Below are 26,101 nucleotides of genomic sequence, written 5' to 3' on the forward strand. Positions count from 1 at the left end.
TTCTATGTTCTATAGTGTAGATGGACTTTAGAGTGGTTTCACAGGTCGGCGCAACATCGAGGGCCGAAGGGCCTGTACTGCGTTGTAATGTTCTATGTTCTATGTTCTGTATCAAAATTAAAAATTTCGGGGTAAATAGAGAGATGTTCCCACTTGTGTGGGAGGATTTGAAACTAGGGTCCAGAAATATAAGTTGATCAATGACAAATCCAATGTGGAATTCAGGAGAAATAATTTTGATGTATTTGATAGGAAGCCAGATAGGTAGATGAGGGAGAAAGGAATTGAATGATTTGTTGACAGGGTGAGATAAAATCGGTAAGTGTGTGTGGTGGTATGTATTAGGGGTAGTACGGTACCCAGTGATGCCGAGAGGCTATTGGTGGACAGACACTGGGTCCTGATTGGATCTGCCACCTGCTGGCTCCACCCAGTAAGGCGGAGTATAAGAACCCAGGTTCTCCCAGCAGCCGCATTCTGTAACTGAGCTGCTGGGGAACAAGTCTGCGTAATAAAGCCATTGATTGACTTAATCTCATCTCGCCTCGTGAGTGATTGATTGTGCTACAATTTATTACGTACACTTTAAAGGACTATGGAGCTCCGGATCACCCCGGAGTGTCTGCGAATCATCCCCCATGCAGCAAACTCAGCGGCCACTTTTAAACACTCCGAACGGCCCCCGGCAGACCTACAGAAGACCAGAAAATGCAGGTCCTGCATTCCAGGGTGAGTCCGGAGATCTACACACTCATCAAAGACGCGGAGGATTTCTCGACGGTGCTCACCATGCTGAGAGGGATCTACATTCGGCCCGTAAACCAGGTCTACGCACGCCACCAACTCGCGATGAGACGGCAAATCCCCGGAGAATCGCTGGATGTGTTCGACAGCGCGCTGCTAATATTGGGAAGGAGCTGCAACTGCCCACCGGTGACGGCTAACGAACATACGGAACTCCTAATCAGGGATGCTTTTGTAGCAGGGATGACCTCATCCCAAATTCACCAGCGACTCCTGGAGAGAGACTCACTGGGACTCACGGAGGCACGGGCCCTTGCGGTCTCCCTCGATGTGGCATCGCAGAATGCCCGCGCTTATGCCCCCGACCGTGTGGCAGCCCCTTGGGCTCCGTGGACCCCCGCCGTGACCGACTCCCCCCACGCCCCCCCGCAAGCCTGCACAGCCAGAGCACCAGACCACCCGGGGGGGGGGGCCCGCTGCTATTTTTGCGGGAAGTCGAAACACCCCCGGCAGCGCTGCCCGGCCCGCTCGGCCATCTGTAAAAGTTGCGGCAAGAAGGGGCACTATTCAGCGGTGTGCCAGTCCCGGGGGGTCGCCGCAATCTCCGGGGGAGAACTCGGACCACAGACTCAACCCCCCCAAAGGTCCATGTGCGGCCAACGGGCGCCACCATTTTGGGTCCCGGACTCCATGCGGGGGGAATGGGCGCCGCCACCTTGTGACCCTCCGGCCACGTGCGATTCATGGGCGCGCCCATTTTGTCCGCCCCCGACCGTGTGTGATCCATTGGCGCCGCCATCTTGGCTGACAGCCAAGGACCCCAGCATGGACGGCTCCACGGGGCCTGAAGAAAATGCCCCGATGCAGCAACCACAACTGGCTTCGGTGACCCTGGACCAGTCGCGGCCACGGACGCTCCAAACGGTAACAACAACGGTGCTGGTTAACGGGTACGAAACGCCATGCCTGATCGACTCTGGGAGCACGGAAAGTTTTATCCATCTGGATACGGTAAGACGCTGTTTTCTTTCAATCCACCCGAGTACCCAAAAGATTTTTCTGGCAGCAGGATCCCATTCCGTAGAAATCAAAGGGTTCTGCATCCTGAACCTAACGGTGCAGGGGAGAGAGTTTAGGAATTATCGACTTTATGTCCTCCCCAACCTCTGCACTTCCACTCTCCTGGGGTTAGATTTTCAATGTAACCTTCAGAGTTTAACGTTCCAATTCGGCGGCCCTATCCCCCCACTTACTATCCGCAGCCTCGCGACCCTCAAGGTTGAACCACCTTCCTTGTTTGCGAACCTCACCCCGGATTGCAAACCCGTCGCCACTAGGAACAGACGGTACAGCGCCCAGGACCGAACATTTATCCGGTCTGAAGTCCACCGGCTGCTGAAGGAAGGCATAATCCAGGCCAGCAATAGTCCCTGGAGAGCTCAGGTGGTAGTTGTAAAGACCGGGGAGAAGCAGAGGATGGTCGTAGACTATAGTCAAACCATCAATAGGTACACGCAACTAGATGCGTACCCACTCCCCCGCATATCTGACATGGTCAATCAGATTGCACAGTACAAGGTCTTTTCCACCGTGGATCTTAAGTCCGCATATCATCAGCTCCCCATCCGCCCGAGCGACCGCAAGTACACTGCCTTCGAAGCACACGGGCGGCTCTACCACTTTTTAAGGGTTCCATTCGGCGTCACTAACGGAGTCTCGGTCTTCCAACGGGAGATGGACCAAATGGTTGACCAGCACGGTTTACGGGCCACGTTCCCGTACCTCGACAATGTATCCATCTGCGGCCATGACCAGCAGGACCACGATGCCAACCTCTGCAAATTCCTCCAGACCGCTAACGCCCTGAACCTCACCTACAACAGGGAAAAATGCGTGTTTAGCACCGACCGTCTAGCCATCCTTGGCTACGTAGTGCGTAATGGAGTGATAGGCCCTGACCCCGAACGCATACACCCCCTTATGGAGTTCCCCCTCCCTCACTGTTCCAAAGCCCTGAAACGCTGCCTGGGCTTCTTCTCTTATTACGCCCAGTGGGTCCCCAACTACGCAGACAAGGCCCGCCCGCTAATTCAGTCCACCGCCTTTCCCCTGTCGACAGAGGCCCGCCAGGCCTTCAGCTGCATCAAAGCGGATATCGCAAAGGCCACGATGCACGCAATCGATGAATCCCTCCCCTTCCAAGTCGAGAGCGACGCATCCGACGTAGCTCTGGCGGCCACTCTCAACCAAGCGGGCAGACCCATGGCCTTTTTCTCCGGTACCCTCCACGCTTTAGAAATCCGCCACTCCTCAGTGGAAAAGTGAGCCCAAGCCATAGTAGAAGCCGTGCGGCATTGGAGACATTACCTGGCCGGTAGGAGATTCACTCTCCTCACTGACCAACGGTCGGTAGCCTTTATGTTTGATAATGCGCAGCATGGCAAAATCAAGAACGACAAGATCTTGCGGTGGAGGATCGAACTCTCCACATATAATTATGAGATCTTGTATCGTCCTGGAAAGCTGAACGAGCCGCCCGATGCCCTATCCCGCGGCACATGTGACAACGCACAAGTGAACCGTCTCCAAGCCCTCCACGAGGACCTCTGCCACCCGGGGGTCACTTGGTTCTACCACTTCGTGAAGACCCGCAACCTCCCCTACTCCGTCGAGGAGGTCCGAACAGACATCAGGAACTGCAAAATCTGCGCAGAGTGCAAACCGCACATTCTCAGGCCAGATAGAGCGCACCTGATAAAGGCTTCCCGTCCCTTTGAGCGCTTCAGTCTGGACTTCAAAGGCCTCCTCCCTTCCACCGACCGCAACACGTACTTCCTAAACGTGGTTGACGAATACTCTTGTTTCCCTTTCGCCATCCCCTGTCCCGACATGACCGCGGCCACAGTCATTAAAGCCCTCTGCTCCATCTTTACACTGTTCGGTTTCCCCACCTACATCCATAGCGATAGGGGGTCCTCCTTCATGAGCGACGAACTGCGTCAATTCCTGCTCAGCAAGGGCATCGCCTCGAGCAGGACGACCAGTTACAACCCCCGGGGGAACGGTCAGGTAGAGAGGGAGAACGGTACGGTCTGGAAGATCGTTCTACTGGCCCTACGGTCCAGAAGTCTCCCAGTTTCCCGTTGGCAGGAAGTCCTCCCGGATGCCCTCCACTCCATCCAGTCGCTGCTGTGTACCACAACTAATCAAACGGCTCCCTAGGAAGTCCTCCTCCGGAACGTCACTTCCGACCTGGCTGGCAGTCCCAGGACCCATCTTGCTCCGAAAGCATGTGCGGGCGCACAAATCGGACCCTTTGGTCGAGAGGGTTCATCTTCTCCATGCGAACCCTCAATACGTCTACGTGGCATACCCCGACGGCCGACAGGACATGGTCTCCCTGCGGGACCTGGCACCCGCCGGAGCTCCCCACACCCCCCCAATACCAATCACTCCCTCCCTCATGCTGGCGCACCCCACAGCCGCTCCCTTCCCGGGTGGATCGGTCCTCCTCCCATGCCCGCCCAGGAGTAGCGAAATAGGAACAAACATCGCGACGCTCCCAGAGACGACAGTGCCCGAGCCAGCGCCTGCACCACCACCGGAGCTGAGACGATCGGCAAGGACAACCAGGGCACCCACTCGACTCATTGAATCTGCATGACAAAGCAAGATCTGTAAATAATTCAGTAGCCCAGTAAAAGCGGCATTGTAAATAGTTAACCGTTGATATCGATGCATAGCCACTGTTAATGGAATCGCAGTACCGACCTTGTAAACCCCTACCACCATGCGACCCACCACCCTGCCGGGTTCATTTTTAACAAGGGGTGAATTTGGTGGTATATATTAGGGGTAGTACGGTACCCAGTGATGCCGAGAGGCTATTGGTGGACAGACACTGGGTCCTGATTGGATCTGCCGCCTGCTGGATCCACCCAGTAAGGCGGAGTATAAGAACCCGGGTTCTCCCAGCAGCCACATTCTGTAACCGAGCTGCTGGGGAACAAATCTGCGTAATAAAGCCATCGATTGACTTCATCTCATCTCGCCTCGTGAGTGATTGATTGTGCTACAATGTGGTGAGAGCTTCAATTTGCATCGAGCCTCATGAACCACTGACTCATTCCTACTGGTGATAGACTGAGCAAGTGTGAGGAGGGCTCCACAGGTTCATCTGGCCTTCTTATTTTTTGAAAAGATATTTTATTCCAAATGTAAACCATAACAACAAAACCGCATTCCAACAAAACGGAGTTAGCAGTTTGTACATTTTCCCCTTTTAATCTCTTCCCAGCCCCACCCCCCTCCGCCCCGTGACGAACAGCTCCTCAAATAACATGAACGCTTTCCATTGTACCTCAAAGTCCTCTTCTGACCACCTTATTAATCTTAATTTTTTTCAACCGTAGAAATCCATACAGGTCTCCCAGCCAAACCGCAACCCCCAGTTGCATATCTGACTTACAATTCAAAAGAATCTGTCGGTTGTTCAGAGAGGCAAAGGCCGTGATATCGGCCCCTTCCCCTCCTCCAGCACCGGCACCGGCACCTCCGAAGCCCCAAAAATCAAGACCATGGGCTCCCACTATCCTCGATAAGATCTGGAACACCGCTTCCCAGAAGCTCTCCAGCTTCTCACAACCACAAAACATGTGAACATGATTCGCTGGCCCGGCCCACACTTCTCACTTCCACCCGTTACCCCCAGGAAGAACCCACTCATCCAAACCCGAGTCAAGTGTACCTTGAGCACCACTTTAAACTGAATCAAGCTCATTCTAGCACAGGAGGAAGTTGAGTACACTCGTCGTATAGCCTCACATCAGAGCCCATCCTATCTCCCTCCCCAACTCCCCCTCCCACTTCTGTTTAATCCTTTCCTACTCTGCTCTCCCAATCACCCGTATATGTCCACGATCCTGCCTTCCCTGCCTTATCTGGGAGTAGCAATTCCTCCAGCAGCGTGTATTCCAGTAGTTGGGGAAAACTCGGCTGCTCCTTTCGTGCAAAGTCCTGGACCTGCCACAGTACCTAACTCACTCCCGCTCGGTAACTCAAACCTCACCCGCAGCTCATCCAACCCAGTGAATTTCCCCTCCAAGAACATAATCCCTGACCTGTTCCAACCCCTCCCCCCTGCACTGCCTACACATCACATCCACCGCCCCCACCCCGGCTTAAACCTGAGGTTCCCGTACAGTGGCCTGAACACTGACATTTGGTCCAATTTAAAATGCCTCCTCAGCTGATTCCAAACCTCAATAGTCAACTCCACAACTCAACTTCCCATTTACTTTCTCGGGGCTAACGGCATGGGGCCGTCACCGGGGCCCTCAAACTTAAGCACCTACAGGATTCCTCTTTCAACCTGATCTACTCTGCTCCTCCCCCCCCCCCCCCCCCCCCCCCCCCCCCCCCGACAGTGCATCAGGTTCTAGAGTGCCAGCCCCCTTCTCTGCCTTTGTAACAGAGCCCTCTTCACCCTCAGTACCTTGCCTGCCCACACAGATGCCAAGACCAGTGCCTCCACCTCATGGAAAAAGGCCTGAGGGAGGAAAATTGGGAAGGACTGAAAACCAACCAGGAACCTTGGCAGTACATTAATCTTTGCCACCTGCACCCTTGCTGCCCACGTCAAGTGCAACGTATCCACGTATCCCGCCTTTTAAAGTCTCCCTTAACTATATCCACTAACCTCTTCCACTAACCCTGTCAAGTTACACCTCTTCATTGTGGCTCACTCATGCGTTACCTGAATCCCCAGATACCTAAACCACTCCCTTGTCACCTTAAATGGCCCCAGGTTTGCACCCCCCCCCCCCCCCCCCCGCATTTACCAGGAACACCTCACTCTCACTCTTCCCTACGTTCAACGTATATCCGGAAAAAGTCCTCCAACAAACCTATAATTCTGCACATACTTTCCAACGGGTCCAACGCAAACACCAGGTTGTCCGCATACAGAGATACCCGGTGCTCCCTATCCCCATCCCCCCTCACAAGCCCTCGCCACTCAGCTGACACTCAAAGGGCATCGGCAGGTACTCGATTGCCAACACAAATAACAAAAGCGAAAGCCTACACCTCTGCCATGTTCCCCTGTGCAACCCAAAATACCCCGAACTCGTCTCGTTCGTTCGAACACTAGCTATGATACCCCATACAACAATCGAACCCATGCCACAAATTTCTGTCTAAACCCAAACCATCCCAGAACTTCAAACAGATACCTCCACTCTACCCAGTCAAATGCCTTCTCCGGATCCATGGACACAATCACCTCGGGCTCCCGTCCCCTTGACGGAATTATAAATACATTCGGTAACCTCCCAATGTTACTGGAGAGCTGCCTCCCCTTCACGAAAACACCTCCTCAGAAAGAGCCCCCGGGACACAGCCCCCCAACCTACATGACACCATCTCCGCAAGGATTTTCACATCCATGTTTAGCAATGAAATGGACCTGGAGGACCCACATTCCAGTGGGTCCTTCCCCTTTCTCGAGATCAACGGTTAACGTAGCCGGCAATTTCCCCTTTTCCACCGCCTCAGTGAACATACCCAGCAAGTGAGGGGCCGACCCCATCACAAACTGCTTGTAAAATTCAGCCGGGAAGCATGCGGCCCCAGGGCTTTCCCCAACTGCATCCTAATCCTGCATTCCATCACCTCCCTTAACCCCAGTGGCTCCTCCAATGCCTGCCTCTTCCCCTTCGCCAACTCTGGAAGCTTCAACTCATCCAGAAACCGCCCCATATCCTACACCTTCCCCACCGGCTCAGCCCTATACAACCCCTCCTAGAAAGCCTTAAACCCCTCATTTATTCTCTCCGGCTCCGACACCATCTCCCCTTTCTCACCCCCATCTGCAAAATTTCCCTGGAAGCTGCGTGACGCCGCAACTGGTGGGCCAACATATGACTCGCCTTCTGTCCATACTCATACTGCATCCCCCTCGCCCTCCGCAGCTGTCCCACCACCTTACCTATTGTCAACCGGTCAAACTGCCCCTGCAACTTCTTCCTCTCTGCCAACAGTTCCTTCGCGGGGGCCGCCGAGTGTATCCTGTCCACCTCAACTATCTCATCCAGAAACCACTAATGCTCCTCCCTTCTCATCCTATGGGCCTTGAACGATATAATTTCCCCTCTAACCACCGCCTTCAAGGTCTCCCAAAACGTAAGCTGCTGACACCTCACCATTCTGGTTGAGCTCCACAGAGTTATTATCGCCACTCTTACCTTCTCACAAAACTCCTTATCAGCCAAAAGTCCCGAGTCCAACCACCACCCGGCCTCTGCACCCATCCCAAACAAAGCCTCACTTCTAACCAGTGTAGCTGGTCTGAGATCACAATTCCTGCATATTCCTCCCCTACCGACCCCATCAGCACCGCCTGGCTCACCATGAAAAAAATCAATCCTGGAATACAACCTTTTTTGTGCGAGAAGGAATACTCCCTTCTTCTCGGGTTTCCGAACCTCTATGGATCCACCATCCCCATCCTTTCCATGAACCTTCCCAGCTCTTTCACCATTCTCGGCCTTCCCATCAACTTAGGGCTCGGCCTATCCAACCGTGACTCCATTACGTAATTAAAATTCACTGCCCATGATCAACTGGTGCGATTTCAGGTCCGGAATCGCTTCCAGTAACCTCTTTACAAAACCAACATTGTCTCAATTTGGCGCATACCAACACCACCGGCGCCCCCTCCACTCACTATCTCATACCTCCCTCCCCCGGCCCACGTAAACCCTGTTTCCTTCCTCAACAAAATGGCCACCCCCTTTGCCTTCGAATCAAACCCCAAGTGAAACATTTGTCCCACCCATCCCTTCCTCAGCCTGATCTGATCTTTCACCCAGAGATGCATCTCCTGCAAGAAAATCACCTTCGCTCTCAAGTTCCTCAGGTCTGCGAACACCCAGGACATCTTGACCGGCCCATTCAGCCCGCCAATTCTCACTGGAGGCTTACACCTTTGTCATCCCCCTCCAGTGTCCGCCGTCACCACCTTTAGGCTCCGTCTCCCCCGTTCCCACTCTAAACCGGGCTCATCCAAGATTGCCCCCCCTCCAACCCGCCCATGCGTAGGACCTCTTAATACACAAGGTGCATCTGTAGTATCACACAAGGATAGATACGTGGATGAGAAACTATTAAAGTATGAGGTGTGTGATCAAACCTTTGCACATCATCGACACTCATGAATCACTGGCGCATCCACACTGGGTGGAAGCCATAAATGTGTGATGTGTGTGACAAATGCTTCTCACAGTCATATAATCTTCACAATCATCATGGATTCACACTGAAGGGAAATCATTCATATGTGATGTGTACAAGAAATCATTCTGACAGTCATGTAACTCCTTGCACAACAATGCATTCACACAGTGGAGCAACCATTCACGTGCAACAGGTGTGACAAATTCTCACGGTTAACGATTCTCCTCCTACACCAATGCACCCACACAGGGAGAAAACATTAAAATGTGAGGTGTGTGACAAAGCGTTTGCACCTTTATCGACTTTCGTGAATCACCAATGCATTCACACAGGCGAGAAACCATTCACATGTGATATATGTGACATATCATTGTCACGGTCATCGCATCTCCTGTACACCAGTGCAGTCACAAAGAAACCATTCACGTGAGGTTTGTGACGAATCATTTACACTGTTGTCAAGCATTCGCATTCAGCAGACAATCCACATGGGGGAGAGACCCTTCACATGTGAGATTTGCAATAAAGCTTTTGCAATATCTGCAAGATTTTTAAAATATCTGAGGCTGGATCCTTGGGTTCCCCAGCTGCGTGTTTCTCGGGAGCGTGCCGTTCGCTGGCAGCAGGATTCTGTCTTCCCGTCGCTTATCAATGGAATTTACCATTGAAACCACCCCACGCCGTCGGGAAACCCACGGGCATGAGTGCACTGCCGGCGAAACAGAGGATCCCGCATACAGACAATCCAGCCCATGGAGTCATTTTCAACTGTTTTGTTATTTTTGTTGATTTAAAGTTTGGTGTAAGTTAAATATTGTGTTGTGGTTTGTCTACTGTTCTATCAGTCTTCTGCATAGATTTATAACTCACAATGAATTCACTTGTTTAACTTACCCAAAGCTATTTGATTTGTCAGCATGGTGTGTTCCTATTCACTCAAACACTCAGGAGCCTACAGTAAGAGTCCTGTACACAATATACTGGCCAATGTCACTGTGGCTGGTATACTTTCTCCATCAATGGGTTTAGAATTTCCAGTTCACAGGAAGTGTAATATTTCCCTAAGAAAGAAATACGTGCAATTTTAAATTAACTTTCATAAATTCAGGACATCCAAAAGCACTTTAGAGCCAAAGAATTATGTTTTGAAGTGTAGTAATGTAGGAAACATGGCAGTCAATTAGTGCACAACAAGATCCCACAAACTGCAATGTGATAATCTGTTTTTGTGATCCAAACAGGATCCATACTGACCAGGACATCAGTGATAACTTCCCTGATCTTATACAATATAGTGCCATGGGATCTTTTAATTCACCTGAGAGGGCAGACAGGGCCTTGGTTTAACTGATCTGAAAGATGGTACCTCTGACAGTGCAGCGCTCCCTCAGTACTGCACTGGAGTGTCAGCCTCAGTGCTCAAGTCTCTGGACTGAGACTTGAACTCACAACCTTCTGACTCAGAGACGAGAGTGCTAACTAAGGCATGGCGAACAATAATGTCTAATATTTCTGTTGTATTAGATTCAGTTTCCTCTGACTCAGAGGACAAGGGTTCAAGGTTCCACTCCAGATGGATTATTCCATGAACATGGATTAAAGTTGTTGTCAGAGGGCAGCACGGTGACGCAGTGGGTTAGCCCTGTTGTCTCACGTCGCTGAGGTCCCAGTTTTGATCCCGGCTCTGGGTCACTGTCCGTGTGGGGTTTGCACATTCTCCTCGTGTTTGCGTGGGTTTTGCCCCCACAACCCAAAGACGTGTACGGTAGGTGGATTGTCCATACTAAAATTGCCTTTTAGTTGGAAAAAATGAATTGGGTACTCTAAATTTTTTTTTTTAAAGTTGTTGTCATTCCTATTCCTAAGAATAATTCCACTTGCCGGAACTCCCCATTGTAGTGATAGATCGGGATGGCATTTAAAAAAAAAAAATGTTTTATTAAAGTTTTTCCAATCAGCGTTTTTACATAACAAAAATAGAAATACAGATAGTAATAAAAAATAACAATAAACCTAGCCTAAACCTTACAATAAGACTACTTACAAAACAGATTTTTTTTTTTATAAACAGAACAAGGTGGGTTTTGACTCCATGCCCAAATCACATTATATCAACAGTACCCCCACCTGAACCCCCCTCCCCTCCCCCCCAGGATGCTGCTGACGCTTACTGCTCCCCTAGAAAGTCAAGGAAAGGTTGCCACCGCCGGGAGAACTCCTTCAAGGACCCTCTCAAGGCAAACTTTATTCGCTCCAGACCGAGGCACCCCGCCATTTTGCCAACCCAGGTCTCCACACCCGGGGGTTTTGAGTCCCACCACATTAGCAAGATCCGTCTCCGGGCTACCAGGGAGGCAAAGGCCAGTACCTCGGCCTCTTTCACTCCCCCCCCCCCCGCCCCTCCCCCCCCCCCCCCCCCCGCCCCCCTCCCTCTCTCTCTCTCCCCCCCCTCCGAGGGCATCATGATAATATTCAGGAGCCTCCTCACATTTGCGTTCAGCTGCCTGCCCTTAATAAAACCCGTCTGGTCCTCCCCAATCACTCCCAGGACACAGTCCTCTATTCTGGTGGCATCCACGTTCAGGAGCGTTATCGGCCTGTAGGACCCATACTGAAGTGGATCCTTCTCCTTCTTCAGGATAAGCGAGATCAATGCCTGCGACATTGTCGGAGGGAGGGTCCCTTTCTCCTTTGCCTCATTGAAGGTTCTCATCAGGAGCGGGCTCAGCAGCTCCGAGAACTTCTTATAAAATTCTACGGGGAAGTCGTCCGGGCCTGGGGCCTTGCCCATCTGCATGCCTGCCAGCCCCCTGACTACCTCCTCCAACTCAATCGGGGCCCCCAGTCCCTCCACCCGCTCTGCTTCCACCCTTGGGAACCTCAACCGGTCCATGAACCGCCTCATCCCTTCCCCCTCCCCGGGGGGGTTCCAACTCATAACCTCCCGTCGAACTCCCTGAAGACTTCATTAACCCTCTCTGGGCTCAGCACCATGTTGCCTTCCCTATCCCGCACGCCCCAATCTCTCTGGCCGCCTCCCTTCTGCGCAGCTGGTGCGCCAGCATCCCGGGATGGCATTTTTAAATGGCGTCCTGATCTCTGAGGCCCCCAAAATAATCCTCAACCTCCCCCTCCAAGCCGAATGCAATATGGTCGGGTACCCCGCCGCCTCCAACACCACACCAGGCAACCCCTTCCCGATTGCACGCGTACACAAAATACCAATTTGGCACCTTGGCAGTGCCTCTGCCAGTGCCACTTGGGCACCTTGGCAGTTCCAGGCAGGCATGCAGGTGGCACATGCATTGAATCTCACCAAGGCACAGGCTGCTCCTGCCCAAAGGGTCACCTTGGAGAACCCCACAGGTGCCATTCCGTCTGTCTCTGTTTGTGGAGACCAGTACCAAACAGCGCCCACCGAGGTCTTTGAAGCAAAGGGGTTGAATCCCAAAGCCTCAGTACCTCGGGAATCTGCACAGCAGAGTAGGGCTTACTGCCTCGATCTAATATGCAGATTTGCCAAAAAGTGATCGCACCCATTGTGGGTGGGCTTCATCTCGCAAGGTCTCACGTGATTGTGTTGAATCTTGTGAGATTGAGTTGAATCTCACGAGGTGTTGTGGGCGGGGTAGTTCGTGGGAGGGGGGTCTCCTGGCTTTCAACGGCTGTGGCGATCTGCTTTCCCAGCGGAGCATGGCCTAAGGTTTGTGTCCAGGGTTTTTGGGCTTTGGGAGAGGAAAATGCACCAGGATATCCCAGGACAATAACCAGAAGGGCTGAATGAGTCAACGAAATTGGAGCTGAAGGAAGCTGAACCTCCACAGCAGGCAGAGTTGTAAGAAAGCGAACCCTGGATCATCTACTCACATAATGAGCCCCAGCACACTCCCTAAGTCACCAAATAACTCTCCCAGCAACAGACACACTCCCCAGTCACTGGGCCATTTTCCCTATTCAGATCTCGTCTCTCCTGTGTCCCGCTCTCTTGTACATGTGCTGATCCCACTGTCGTGTTATTCACCCTGGAGTAACACGGACTGCAACTGGATGCAGTTGTACTGGAAAGCAGACACCAAACTTAGACGTTGGTTCAATACGATTTATTGAACTCTTGTAACAATGCACACAGCTTGCTGTGGGTTGACACTCTACTACTCCAAGTGTGCTAACTATACCAGACTAGCTCAGAGCCACATGTAGAAGGTGCTGACTGATATATACACCCTGACTGTCACTACAGTTGTCACCAGTGGAAAGAGGCAGAGTGCTGATGCCTCGTGTGTTTTATAGTGGGAAATCCCCCTCTAGTGTTCTGTCTGGTGATTGGTTGTGTTGTGTCCTGTGTGTTGATTGGCTGTACTGGGTGTTTGTCACTGCCTGTCTGTATCTCATTATGTGCATGAGTGCATATCATGACATCCCCCCTTTTAAAAAAAATTTCTGACGGTTGCTTAGAGCATATACGACAGTATATACAGATATAACTATTTACAGTGAACGGTGAGTGAATGAATATGTACATGAAAGGTGTCAAGCGTGCAGATATAGAACAATATGTACAAGATAAGTGTCTATAAGTCCAATCTTTGGGGCTGGCGTTGGATCCTTGTCGACCGCCTGAGAGGTGGAGGTGGGGACGACGGCGCCTTGACGGGTGGGATTGCAGACAGATTGGTGGCCTCATGGAGCGAGGTGTCCGGTGGAGGCTTAACAACAGCTGGAAATGTGAGATTTGGTGGTGGGCAGGCAAGTTTGCATAGTGCCCTTCTGTTGCGCCTGACAATGGAGCCATCAGCCATACGAACCACAAACAACCTGGGAGCAGCCTATCGAACAACAACAGCTGGGGTTGACCAGCCCCCATCAGGTAACTTGATGCGAACAGCATCTTCCGGGGAGAGCACAGGCAAATCAGTAGCATGAGCATCGTATGTCAGCTTTTGCCGGTTCCTGAGTTGCTGCACCTTTTGCAGCACTGGGAGGTGATCCAGGTCTGGTAGGTGTATGGCCGGAACAGTCGTCCACAGGTCTCTAATCATAAGGAGTTGTGCCGGAGACATACCGGTGGACAGAGGGGTTGCCCTGTACGCCAGCAGCTCAAGGTTGAAGTCAGAAGCCGAGTCTGTAGCCTTGCAGAGCAGTTGCTTCACGATATGGACCCCTTTCTCAACCTTCCCGTTAGATTGCGGGTAATGCGGGCTCGAGGTAATGTGATTGAACTGGTATAGCTTCGCGAAGGTGGACCACTCTTGGCTGTGGAAGCAGGGACCATTGTCACTCATGACAGTGAGCGGAATACCATGCCTGGCAAATGTCTCCTTGCAGGCTTTGATGACTGTCCTTGATGTGAGGTCTGACAGCTTCAGCTTCCGGGTAACTTGAGAAGTAATCTATGATGAGCACATAGTCACGCACATTGGCGTGAAAAAGGTCGATTCTCACCTTAGACCACGGAGAGGTCACGATCTCGTGCTGCTGGAGTGTTTCTTTGGGCTGAGCAGGCTGGAAACGCTGGCAGGTCGCACAATTGAGGACCATGTTGGATATGTCCTGGTTGATTCCAGCCTGCCGGGCCCTGCGCCTACATTTCTCGACACCGAGGTGTCCCTCGTGGATTTGTTTGAGCACTAAGCTCTGGAGGCTGCGAGGAATAACAATACGATCCAGCTTGAGGAGGATCCCCTCGATGACTGTCAGGTTGTCCTTGACATTAAAGATCTGAGGGCATTGCCCTTTCTACCAACCATTCGCAAGGTGATGCATTACCCACTGCAGAAGAGGGTCCTTGGCAGTCTCTTCTTGAATGTTGACCACTCTTTCATCTGAGGCCGGGAGGCTGCTGGCACACAGTTGCACTTGTGTCTCAATTTGGCGGATGAAGTCTACCTGTTCACAGGGCGAGGTGATGGAGAGTGACAGGGGCACCTGCAATTATTTGCTCCTTGCCTGGTGTGTATACTAACTCAAAATCATACCTGCGGAGTCTAAGGAGAATGCGCTGAAGCCTGGGCGTCATGTCATTCAAGTCCTTATGAATGATATGGACCAAGGGTCTGTGGTCAGTCTCTCCTGTGAAGGTTGGTAGACCATAGACGTAGTCATGGAACTTTACAATGCCGGTTAGGAGGTCCAGGCACTCTTTTTCTATATGAGCATACCTCTGTTCAGTAGGAGTCATGGCCCTTTACGCATAGACCACTGGAGCCCAGGACGAGGAGTCAGCCTTCTGGAGGAGCACCGCAACGATGCTGTCCAGGCTGGTATCCGTGGAGATTTTTGTCTCCCTCTCCGGGTCAAAGAACGCTAGTACCGGAGCAGTGGTGAGCTTTACCTTTAACTCGAGCCACTCTGCTTGATGTGTGGGTAGCCACTGGAATCCAGTGGACTCTTCACCAGATGCCTGAGAGCCGTGGTGTGTGATACGAGGTTGGGAATGAACTTTCCCAATAAGTTAACCATACCGAGGAAGCGTAGTACCGCCTTTTTGTCTTCTGGGGTCTTCATGGTGTTGACGGCCTTGACTTTGTCCGAATCTGGTTGCACACTGTGGTATTATAATGTATTGTAGTACCCGAGAGGCTGTAGACCATTGGGTAAACCTAGGAGTTTACCATTGGCTGTTTGGTATGTAGCTCCGCCCTGATAGGCGGGAGGCAAAAGTAGACATTGGGCCGCTCCAAAATGACGCTGGTAATATAGTGATGGGAGAAAAGGAAATAGCTGAGGAACTAAATAAGCACTTTGCGTCAGTCTTCACAGTAGAAGACACGAGTAATATCCCAACAATTCAGGAGAGTCAGCGGACAGAGTTGAATATGGTAGCCATCACAAAGGAGAAAGTGCTAGAGAAACTAAGAGGTCTAAAAATTGATAACTCTCCGGGCCCAGATGGGCTACATCCTAGAGTTCTAAAGGAGATAGCTGACGAAATAGTGGAGGCGTTAGTTATTATCTTTCAAAAGTCACTGGAGTCAGGGAAAGTCCCAGAGGATTGGAAAATCGCTGTTGTAACTCCCCTGTTCAAGAAGGGAACAAGGAAAAAGATAGAAAATTATAGGCCAATTAGCCTAACCTCGGTTGTTGGCAAGATTCTAGAATCCATTGTTAAGGCTGAGATTTCTAAATTCTTGGAAGTGCAGGGTCGGATTAGGACAAGTCAGCATGGATTTAGTAAGGGGAGGCCGTGCCTGACAAACCTGTTAGAGTTCTTTGAAGAGATAACAAATAGGTTAGACCAAGGAGAGCCAATGGATGTTATCTATCTTGACTTCCAAAAGGCCTTTGATAAGGTGCCTCACGGGAGACTGCTGAGTAAAATAAGGGCCAATGGTATTCGAGGCAAGGTACTAACATGGATTGATGATTGGCTGTCAGGCAGAAGGCAGAGAGTTGGGATAAAAGGTTCTTTTTCGGAATGGCAACCGGTGATGAGTGGTGTCCCGCAGGGTTCAGTGTTGGGGCCACAGCTGTTCTCTTTATATATTAACGATCTAGATGACGGGACTGGGGGCATTCTGGCTAAGTTTGCCGATGATACAAAGGTAGGTGGAGGGGCAGGTAGTACGGAGGAGGTGGGGAGGCTGCAGAAAGATTTAGACAGTTTAGGAGAGTGGTCCAAGAAATGGCTGATGAAATTCAACGTGGGCAAGTGCGAGGTCTTGCACTTTGGAAAAAAGAATAGAGGCTTGGACTATTTTCTAAATGGTGACAAAATTCATAATGCTGAAGTGCAAAGGGACTTGGGAGTCCTAGTCCAGGATTCTCTAAAGGTAAACTTGCAGGTTGAGTCCGTAATTAAGAAAGCAAATGCAATGTTGTCACTTATCTCAAGAGGCTTGGAATATAAAAGCAGGGATGTACTTCTGAAGCTTTATAAAGCATTAGTTAGGCCCCATTTAGAATACTGTGAGCAATTGTGGGCCCCACACCTCAGGAAGGACATACTGGCACTAGAGCGGGTCCAGCGGAGATTCACACGGATGATCCCAGGAATGGTAGGCCTAACATACGATGAACGTCTGAGGATCCTGGGATTATATTCATTGGAGTTTCGGAGGTTCAGGGGAGATCTAATAGAAACTTACAAGATAATGAATGGCTTAGATAGGGTGGACGTAGGGAAGTTGTTTCCATCAGCAGGGGAGACTAGGACCCGGGGGCACAGCCTGAGAATAAAAGGGAGTCACTTTAGAACAGAGATGAGGAGAAATTTCTTCAGCCAGAGAGTGGTGGGTCTGTGGAATTCATTACCACAGAGGGTGGTGGAGGCCGGCACGTTGAGTGTCTTTAAGACAGAAGTTGATAAATTCTTGATTTCTCAAGGAATTAAGGGCTATGGAGAGAGAGCGGGTAAATGGAGTTGAAATCAGCCATGATTGAATGATGGAGTGGACTCGATGGGCCGAATGGCCTTACTTCCGCTCCTATGTCTTATGGTCTTATGGTCTTATGATAGGCAGGGTATACGAACTGGTGCCGTCCCAGCAGGCCTCATTCGGTGCCGAAGATCGAGTCTATTAAAGCCTTCAGTTATGTTACAACCTCGTCTTTAATAGTAATTGATCATGCATCAATTTAATAGACTAATCTTAAGCTGAAAGGATGGATCTTCGAATCAAGCCGGAGTGCCTACAACTCAGCCCCCACGCGGAGAACTCGGCGGCGATCTTTAAGCACTGGCTGGCGTGCTTTAAAGGCTACCTCGAGACGGCCGGAGGCACACCCTCAGGAGAACAGAAACTGCATCTCCTGCACTCAAGGGTAAGCCCTGGGATATTCATCCTCATCGAGGAGGCGGAGGACTTTGATGCTGCGATTGAACTGTTAAAAGGACATTATATCCGCCCTGTAAATCAGGTCTACGCACGTCACCTGCTTGCAACTAGACGGCAAAGCCCCGGGGAATCGTTGGAGGAGTTCTACCGTGCGCTACTGGTGCTGGGCAGAAACTGTGGCTGCCCGCAAGTTTCGGGGAGCGAGCACATGGAACTCCTAATCCGGGCTGCCCTCGTAGCAGGTATAAGCTCCTCAGAGATCCGCCAAAGATTCTTAGAAAAAGACACCCTGGGACTTAGAGAGGCACGGGCCCTGGCAGGGTCCATGGATGTTGCCTCCAGAAACGTGCAATCCTACGCGCCCGACCGCGCGGCAGCCCCCTGGGCTGCGTGGCATCCCGCAGCGGCAGCCCCACAGACCTTCCCCGTGTCCCTGCAGGCTTGCGCTGTAAGACGGCCCGCGAACTCCGTCGGGCCCCGCTCTTTCTTCTGCGGGCAGGCGAAGCACCCCCGCCTTCGCTGTCCGGCCCGCACCTCCACCTGCAAAGGGTGCGGCAAGAAGGGCCATTTTCTGGGGGTGTGCCAGGCTCGAGCCGTGGCCGCGGGCTCCAGGGACTCCGGACCGCCGCGGCAATCTTCTCTTCGGGCCCCAGGCAGCCAGCACACACCGCCACCCCCCTATCCTAGGGCCAGGTGCGACCCACGGGCGCGGCCATCTTGCCCCTCGGACACCACGCTGGACGGATGGGCGCCGCCATTTTGTCCATCCCGCCACCATTTTGTCCATCCCCGACCACCATGTGCGACCCATGGGAGATGCCATCTTGGATGGGGCCCCAGGACCCCAGCACGGCCGATTACACGCTGCCCAATCAAAACCCGCAACTACTTCATCTGGCCTCGGTGACTCTGGACCAAAATCGACCTCGGACACTCGCAACAGCAACGACGACGGTCTTCATCAACGGCCACAAGACGTCCTGCCTGATCGACTCTGGGAGCACGGAAAGCTTGATACACCCCGACACGGTAAGGCGCTGTTCACTTGTTACCCACCCTGTAAACCAAAGAATCTCCCTGGCCTCTGGGTCACACTCGGTGGAGATAAAGGGGTTCTGCCTCGCAAACCTCACTGTCCAAGGTAGGAAATTCAACAAGTTCCGCCTTTATGTCCTGCTGCACCTCTGCGTGGCTACACTCCTGGGGTTGGACTTCCAATGTAACTTGCAAAGCCTGACCTTCAAATTTGGCGGCCCTATACCCCCCTCACTGTCTGCGGCCTCGCGACCCTTAAGGTCAACCCGCCTTCCCTGTTTGCGAACCTCACCCCGGATTGCAAACCCGTCACCACCAGGAGCAGACGGTACAGTGCCCAGGACCGGACCTTCATTAGGTCAGAGGTCCAAAGGCTACTGAGGGAAGTAGCCATTGAAGCTAGCAACATTCCCTGGAGAGCGCAAGTAGTGGTGGTAAAGACCCGGGGAGAAACATAGGATGATCATTGACTACAGTCAGACCATCAACAGGTTTACGCAGCTGGATGCGTACCCTCTCCCCCGCATATCCGACCTGGTAAACAGGATCGCGCAATTTGAAAATGAAATGAAAATCGCTTATTGTCACGAGTAGGCTTCCATGAAGTTACTGTGAAAAGCCCCTAGTCGCCACATTCCGGCGCCTGTTCTGGGAGGCTGGTACGGGAATTGAACCGTGCTGCTGGCCTGCTTTGGTCTGCTTTAAAAGCCAGCGATTTAGCCCAGTGAGCTAAACCACTGATAGGCAGGGTATAAGAACCGGTGCCGTCCCAGCAGCCCTCATTCTGTACCGAAGCTGCTGGGGAACAGATCTAGTCTATTAAAGCCTTCAGTTATGTTACAACCTCGTCTTTAATAGTAATTGATCGTGCATCACACACCCTGCTGGGATATTTGATTGCCCCAAAACTTGATGGATGACAGGCCAAAGGAGCACTTGGCCTTGTTCAACTTGAGGCCGTTTGCATGGATACGTCGAAAGTCTTGTTTGAGACGAGATATGTGTTCCTCATAGGTCGTGGCCCATATGATTACATCATCTACGTACACAGACACACCCTCAATGCCCTCCATCATCTGTTCCATGATCCTGTGAAAGATTTCAGAGGCTGAAACAGTGCTGATCGGCAGGCGGTCATAACAGTATCTTCCGAAAGGTGTATTAAACGTGCAGAGCTTCCTGCTGGACTTATCCAGTTGTAACTGCCAGAAACCATGCGATGCATCTAGCTTCGTGAAGAATTTGGCATGTGCCATCTCACTGGTTAGTTCCTCCCGCTTCGGGATCGGGTAGTGTCCCCACATTATGTTCCAGTTAAGATCTTTGGGATCTATACATATGCGCAGAGTGCTGATGCCTCGTGTGTTTTATAGTGGGAAACCACCCTCTCGTGTTCTGTCTGGTTATTGGTTGTGTTGTGTCCTGTGTGTTGATTGGCTGTACTGGGTGTCTGTCACTGCCTGTCTGTATCTCATTCTGTGCATGGGTGCATATCATGACACCCACTACTGCAAGTTATCGCTGCCTTGGATGCTGTGGCTCTTCTGATCTGCTGTCAAACACATCCGAGGCTACACATCCCACACCATTCCCGTACCAGCCTCCCCGAACAGGCGCCGGAATGTGGCGACTAGGGGCTTTTCACAGTAACTTCATTTGAAGCCTACTTGTGACAATAAGCGATTTTCACACTGATGCTGTCAGTTTGAAAGCCTCCGAGGATGAAGAAAGCTGTTCCCACACTGGAAATCTCTGTCAAACGTTTACCCGGGAACTGAGACCGCAGCTGCAATAAGTGAGGTTTTATTCAGATGGGCCAATGACAAGTTTAAATCCCCACCTGAGCTGCTGCTCAAAGTCGCCTCCGTTTTCCCGGTCAGTTTCCCAAACTTCAGGAAACTCCTGTTCCTGCAGAAATATTTGGATTGTCTGTGAGAGACGTCAATCAGAGAGCCCACCCACTCTGCCCATTCTCTCCTCTTCCTCTACCACAGCTGCTTCACTTCCTGTAGGGACTCCAAACCAAGTCAGGAGATGGTGAGTGAAGGAGCAGAATTTAGAAGAATTACATTGCACAATATCCACACTAATGTTCAGGCAGTCTGACTATCCTGTGGGCAGTCAGGTGTGCAAATGCCCCTTATGCTGTGTGACAAGATCCAGCTCAGAGACCTGGGCTGGATTCTCCGCACCCTGACGCCGAAATCGCGGCGGGCGCGGAGGTGGAGAATCCACTTTCCCTCCGTTCGGAACCGGGATCGGCGCCGGTCCCCTGATTCTGCGGGCCCCGAAAAGCGGCGTATTGGGCACCTCCCCGGGGCCATTGCCAAAGGCCCGTTCTGCCATTCTCCGCCCCCGGCCAACCGGGCTGCAGACTCAGTCCTGGTCGGGGGCGGGCTGAGCGGAGGGCAGGGGGCCGGGAAATGTTTGTGTCGGCGTTGAGGGTCGGACTCGCGGCCGATGGAGGGGTTTATTTTTCGAGGCCAGGTCCGAGTCCGCCCTGGAGCACGGCCGCTGCAGGCCTACGACCCGGAAGTGCGGGGCCCATATCTGCAGCAAAAGCTGCTGGATCTGCGCCGGGTCCCTGCTGGCCCCCTGGGGCGGGGCAGATGTGGCCCTTTCAATGCAGGGGTTCTGACGTGAAACTCCCCAGTTTCACATAGTGAGGATGTTTATTGGAAGCATTTCCCTGATTTACAGGCTGAGTTTTGTTGATGGGTCATCACTGAATATGAGAAGGTGAGGTGTAATTATCTGGGAGGGGCAGAGACACATTTATTGAAAGGTCTTTTAATGTTTTTAGTGATTTTAACCAGGTTAATACTCTTGGGTTCTAATCCCACTGTGAAGGTGGATTTGAATTCCATAAAATATCTGGAATTAAAATTCTAATAATGACCCTGACACCATTGCCGATACGAAAACCCACCTGCTTCCATTATGTCCTTCAGAGAATCATATAGAATTTACAGTGCAGAAGGAGGCCATTCGGCCAATCGAGCCTGCACCGGCTCTTGGAAAGAGCACCCTACCCAAGGTCAACACCTCCACCCTATCCCCATAACCCAGTAACCCCACCCAACACTAAGGGCAATTTTGGACACTTAAGGGCAATTTATCACGGCCAATCCACCTAACCTGCACATCTTTGGACTGTGGGAGGAAACCGGAGCACCCGGAGGAAACCCACACACACACGGGGAGGATGTGCAGACTCCGCACAGACAGTGACCCAAGCCGGAATCGAACCTGGGACCCTGGAGCTGTGAAGCAATTGTGCTAGGCCAACACGACTCCAGATCCACAACAATGTTGCTCGCTCTTAAATGCCCTCTGAAATAGCCGAGCAAGCCATTCAGTTCAGAAGCAAGCAAATACTGGCCTTTCCAATGCTGCCCCGTTAATGAATTTTAAAAATCAGCTAAACTGAAGAAAAATTCTCCTTGGCTTCCAGCACTTCCTGCTCAGTCTGTTTTCTTCAGAAAATGTAGGAAAATAATAGGAAACATTTCAAAATTTCCATTGAATTAACATTTCTCCTGAGTGTTTTTATAATAATAATAATTGCTTATTGTCACACGTCGGCTTCAATGAATGTGAAAAGCCCCTAGTCGGCACATTCCGGCGCCTGTTCAGGGAGGCCGGTATGGGAATTGAACCCCTGCTGCTGGCCTTGTTCTGCATTACAAGCCAGCTGTTTAGCCTACTGTGCTAAACCAGCTTAAACACATAATTGGAGGGTGAAATTGGTCTTTGCCAGCACAACACAATCTCACAGTGAATTAATAGCCTGTTTTACACTCCGCCTGAATGTCTTTTCCATTGTTCTCACGGTGCCTGGAAGATGGGGGTCCGGACGGAAGGAGGAAATTAGCTACATTGTCTGCTCCTGGTCACTATTTTGTGTTCCTGCTGGAAACAGAGGGTGTGTGACAGTCAAAAGCGAAAAGGAAGGATTTGTATCTGATCCCCACACAGGGGAATAACAGACTGACGCTCACTGTGAACAGTCTCTAACTGGGGAGTCAGTCTGTTCAGCAAAGGGGGAGAGGGAGTTGGAGGAAATCATGTTTCCTTTTCCTGTTTTACAGAAGGATTGCACCATACTACACCAGAGAATACAGAGAGGATAGACACCACTGATAGATCCTGACCATCACCCAAGGAACAACTGCAGAACTGTCGTAAGACATCCAGTCCCTTCACAGCATTGCTCATCACAGAGAAGGTTGGGCAGTGAAACCATCATCTGGAAATCAGTCGGGTCAGGGGAGCTTTGACATATCATCAGATCTGAAATTGTCAGTGATGTGGAACCTTTCCGAAGGTTCAGCTGATCGATCAGGGTGAAGCAGGGAAGAAGTGTGAGTGGACTTCAAGTGCCGTGAGAGCTTCAAATAGTCGTCAAGCCTCATGAACCACTGACTCATTCGTGCAGGTGAGAGGCTGTTCAATTGTGAGGTGTGTGAGGGGCGCTCCACAGTACATAAGATCTCCTAACACACAAAGTGCAACTGTTGTCCCACTACTAAGCTAAAGATAGCTACATGGCAGAGAAAGCTTTGAAGTGTGATGTGTGTGATCAAGCTTTCACATATCCATCGACATTGGAGGCTCATCAACGTAGTCACACTGGGGAGAGACCATTCGAATGTGAGGTGTGTAACAGGGGCTTTACACAATTATCAGCCCTGGTGAACCACCGACGAGTTCACACTGGGGAGAAGCCGTTTGAATGTGAGGTCTGCAACAAAGGTTTTGCACAATTATCTACCCTGGTAAAACACTGGCAAATTCACACTGGGCTGAAACCATTCACTTGTGACGTGTGCAACAAATCATTCTCGCAGTCATCGAGCCTCCACGCACACCAACGCACTCACACAGGGGAGAAACCGTTCACGTGTGATATGTGTAAGAAATCATTCTTGACAGCATCAAATCTTCGCAAACATCGACCCATTCACACAGGTGAGAAACCCTTCACGTGCGAGGTGTGTGACAACTCATTCTCATCATCATCGGATCTCCGTAGACATCAACGCATTCACACAGGTGAGAAACCCTTCACGTGCGAGGTGTGTGACAAATCATTCTCAACATCATCCGATCTCCGTAGACACCTACGCATTCACACTGGTGAAAAACCATTCACGTGTGAGGTGTGTAAGAAATCATTCTCAACATCATCGGATATCCGTGTGCACCAACGTATTCACACAGGGGAGAAACCATTCACTTGCGATGTGTGTAATAAATCATTCCCATGGTCATGGACTCTCCGGAAACACCAGCGCACTCACACAGGAGAGAAACCATTCAGGTGTGAGGTGTGTGACAAATCATTCTCAGCATCATCGGATCTCTGTGTACATCAACGCAGTCACACAGGAGAGAAACCATTCAAGTGTGCTGTGTGTGACAAATCATTCTCAAGGTCCTCAAGCCTCCTAGTCCATCAGAGGAGCCACACAGGGGAGAAACCATTCATTTGCGAGGTCTGTGACAAATCATTTTCAGTGTCAGGGAACCTCTGTGCACACAAACGCACCCACACGGGACAAAACATTCACCTGTGATATGTGTAAGAAATCATTCTCTTCATCCTTCAAACTCCCTAACCACAAAAGCATGCACACCGGACAAGCCATTCACCTGTGACATGTGAAATAAATCATTCTCATCATCATTGAACTTCCACAACCACAAAAACACACACAGGGATGTCCGGTGTCAGGGGTGTTATAAATCATTCTGCACAGGCGCAAATCTCCCAACGGCATCAGAGGATCCAGAGGTTTGCGATCGACATTTTGTGATGTCTTTGACCTCCTGGGAGGATTCACATAGGAGAAACTCTTCAGGTGCAATGTTTGTATTTGTGCATTTCACCCACTCCACCAATCTCTTAAAGCACCTGCAGATCCACACTGGAGAGAAACCATTCAGGTGTGAGACCACACCAGTCAATGTATCTCCTGGTCCATCAACACACTCACAGGGGAGCAACCCAATGAGTTCTGTCTGAAATCCTTCACACAGTTGTTGGACTTCCTGGAACATCAATGAACCCACACAGGAACGACTTAACCTTGAGTTCTTGCCAGTCTGTCATCAGAGTGTGGATCTCTATACAAACTCCCTGCAAAGGATGTTCAGTGGTGTTGGGACACAGAACAAGAAGCAGCTTTCACTCACATCAAACAACCAGTGACGATAATGCCAGGTACTATGATTCTATGGTGTCAATGATGAAGTCACCCTGCAGTGAGATGCCAGTGAAACAGGAGTTGGGACCAACCCTCATGCAGCAAGGACAACCAGTTGTGTTTGTATCCAGAGCATTAACACAAACTGAACAATGCTACGTGCAGATTGCGAACGAGTGCCTGGATATTGTCTTTATTTGTGAGCATTTCAATCAGAACCTGTTTGGGAGAGAGAAAGTGATGATAGAGTCTGACCAAAAAACACTTCACAGCATCTTTCTCAAACCGCTTCTATCTGCTCCAAAGTGTTTACAAAGGAAGTTACTGCATTTGCAGAGATATCATTTGGAAGTGAAGATTATATCTGCCTGTGCAATGTGTTTGTAGGGACAGACAAAATTGGAACAGATGAAAAAGATCAAAAGTTTTTTTGTGCAAGTGTGATCATTTTCTTTGTGGACCATCATGTGGAGTAACTTTGGAAACAACAAGGGAGATGTTTGGATAAATCTCTTTGGACACCATGCATGTCATTTTATTGTGACCTCTGATATTATAATTTGCAAATAAAGGTTTGAAACAGTAACCATTTTACAGACCACATGGAACATTGTTTAAAATTCAAATTGCTCCAAATATTTCTGGACTAAGGGGTTTCCTGAAGCTTGGGAAACTGACCGGGAAAACGGAGGTGACTGAGCAGCAGATCAGGTGGGGATTTAAACTTGTCATTGTCCCATCTGAATAAAACCTCACTTCATGCAGCTGCTGTCTCAGTTCCCCTGGTTTGACAGAGATTTCTAGTGTGGGAATAGCCATAAGACCATAAGACATAGGAGCGGAAGTAAGGCCATCCGGCCCATCGAGTCCACTCCGCCATTCAATCATGGCTGATTTCAACTCCATTTACCCGCTCTCTCTCCATAGCCCTTAATTCCTCGAGAAATCAAGAATTCATCAACTTCTGTCTTAAAGACACTCAACGTCCCGGCCTCCACTGCCCTCTGTGGCAATGAATTCCACAGACCCACCACTCTCTGGCTGAAGAAATTTCTCCTCATCTCTGTTCTAAAGTGACTCCCTTTTATTCTAAGGCTGTGCCCC

At 50.7% G+C, this 26,101-nt stretch overlaps 1 protein-coding gene and 1 long non-coding RNA gene across 2 annotated transcripts; one reads left to right on the forward strand and one right to left on the reverse strand.

Annotated features, from left to right (window-relative positions):
* On the reverse strand, positions 1-20,767 carry LOC140406119 (uncharacterized). Its single transcript, XR_011939046.1, has 3 exons — positions 20,629-20,767; positions 9,874-10,040; positions 1-106 (listed from the first exon to the last, which is right to left on the reverse strand). It is a non-coding gene; the product is annotated as an uncharacterized lncRNA (long non-coding RNA).
* LOC140406118 (uncharacterized) lies at positions 20,667-25,598 on the forward strand. Its single transcript, XM_072494273.1, is given in 3 exon segments — positions 20,667-20,825; positions 22,880-24,345; positions 24,347-25,598. Coding segments are annotated over 2 exon segments (1,113 nt in total). The 5' UTR covers positions 20,667-20,825; positions 22,880-23,335; the 3' UTR covers positions 24,450-25,598.
* Positions 25,599-26,101: the final 503 nt, after the last annotated feature.

The sequence above is a fragment of the Scyliorhinus torazame genome, unplaced genomic scaffold (genome assembly GCF_047496885.1).
Source record: "Scyliorhinus torazame isolate Kashiwa2021f unplaced genomic scaffold, sScyTor2.1 scaffold_266, whole genome shotgun sequence".
Taxonomy (NCBI): domain Eukaryota; kingdom Metazoa; phylum Chordata; class Chondrichthyes; order Carcharhiniformes; family Scyliorhinidae; genus Scyliorhinus; species Scyliorhinus torazame.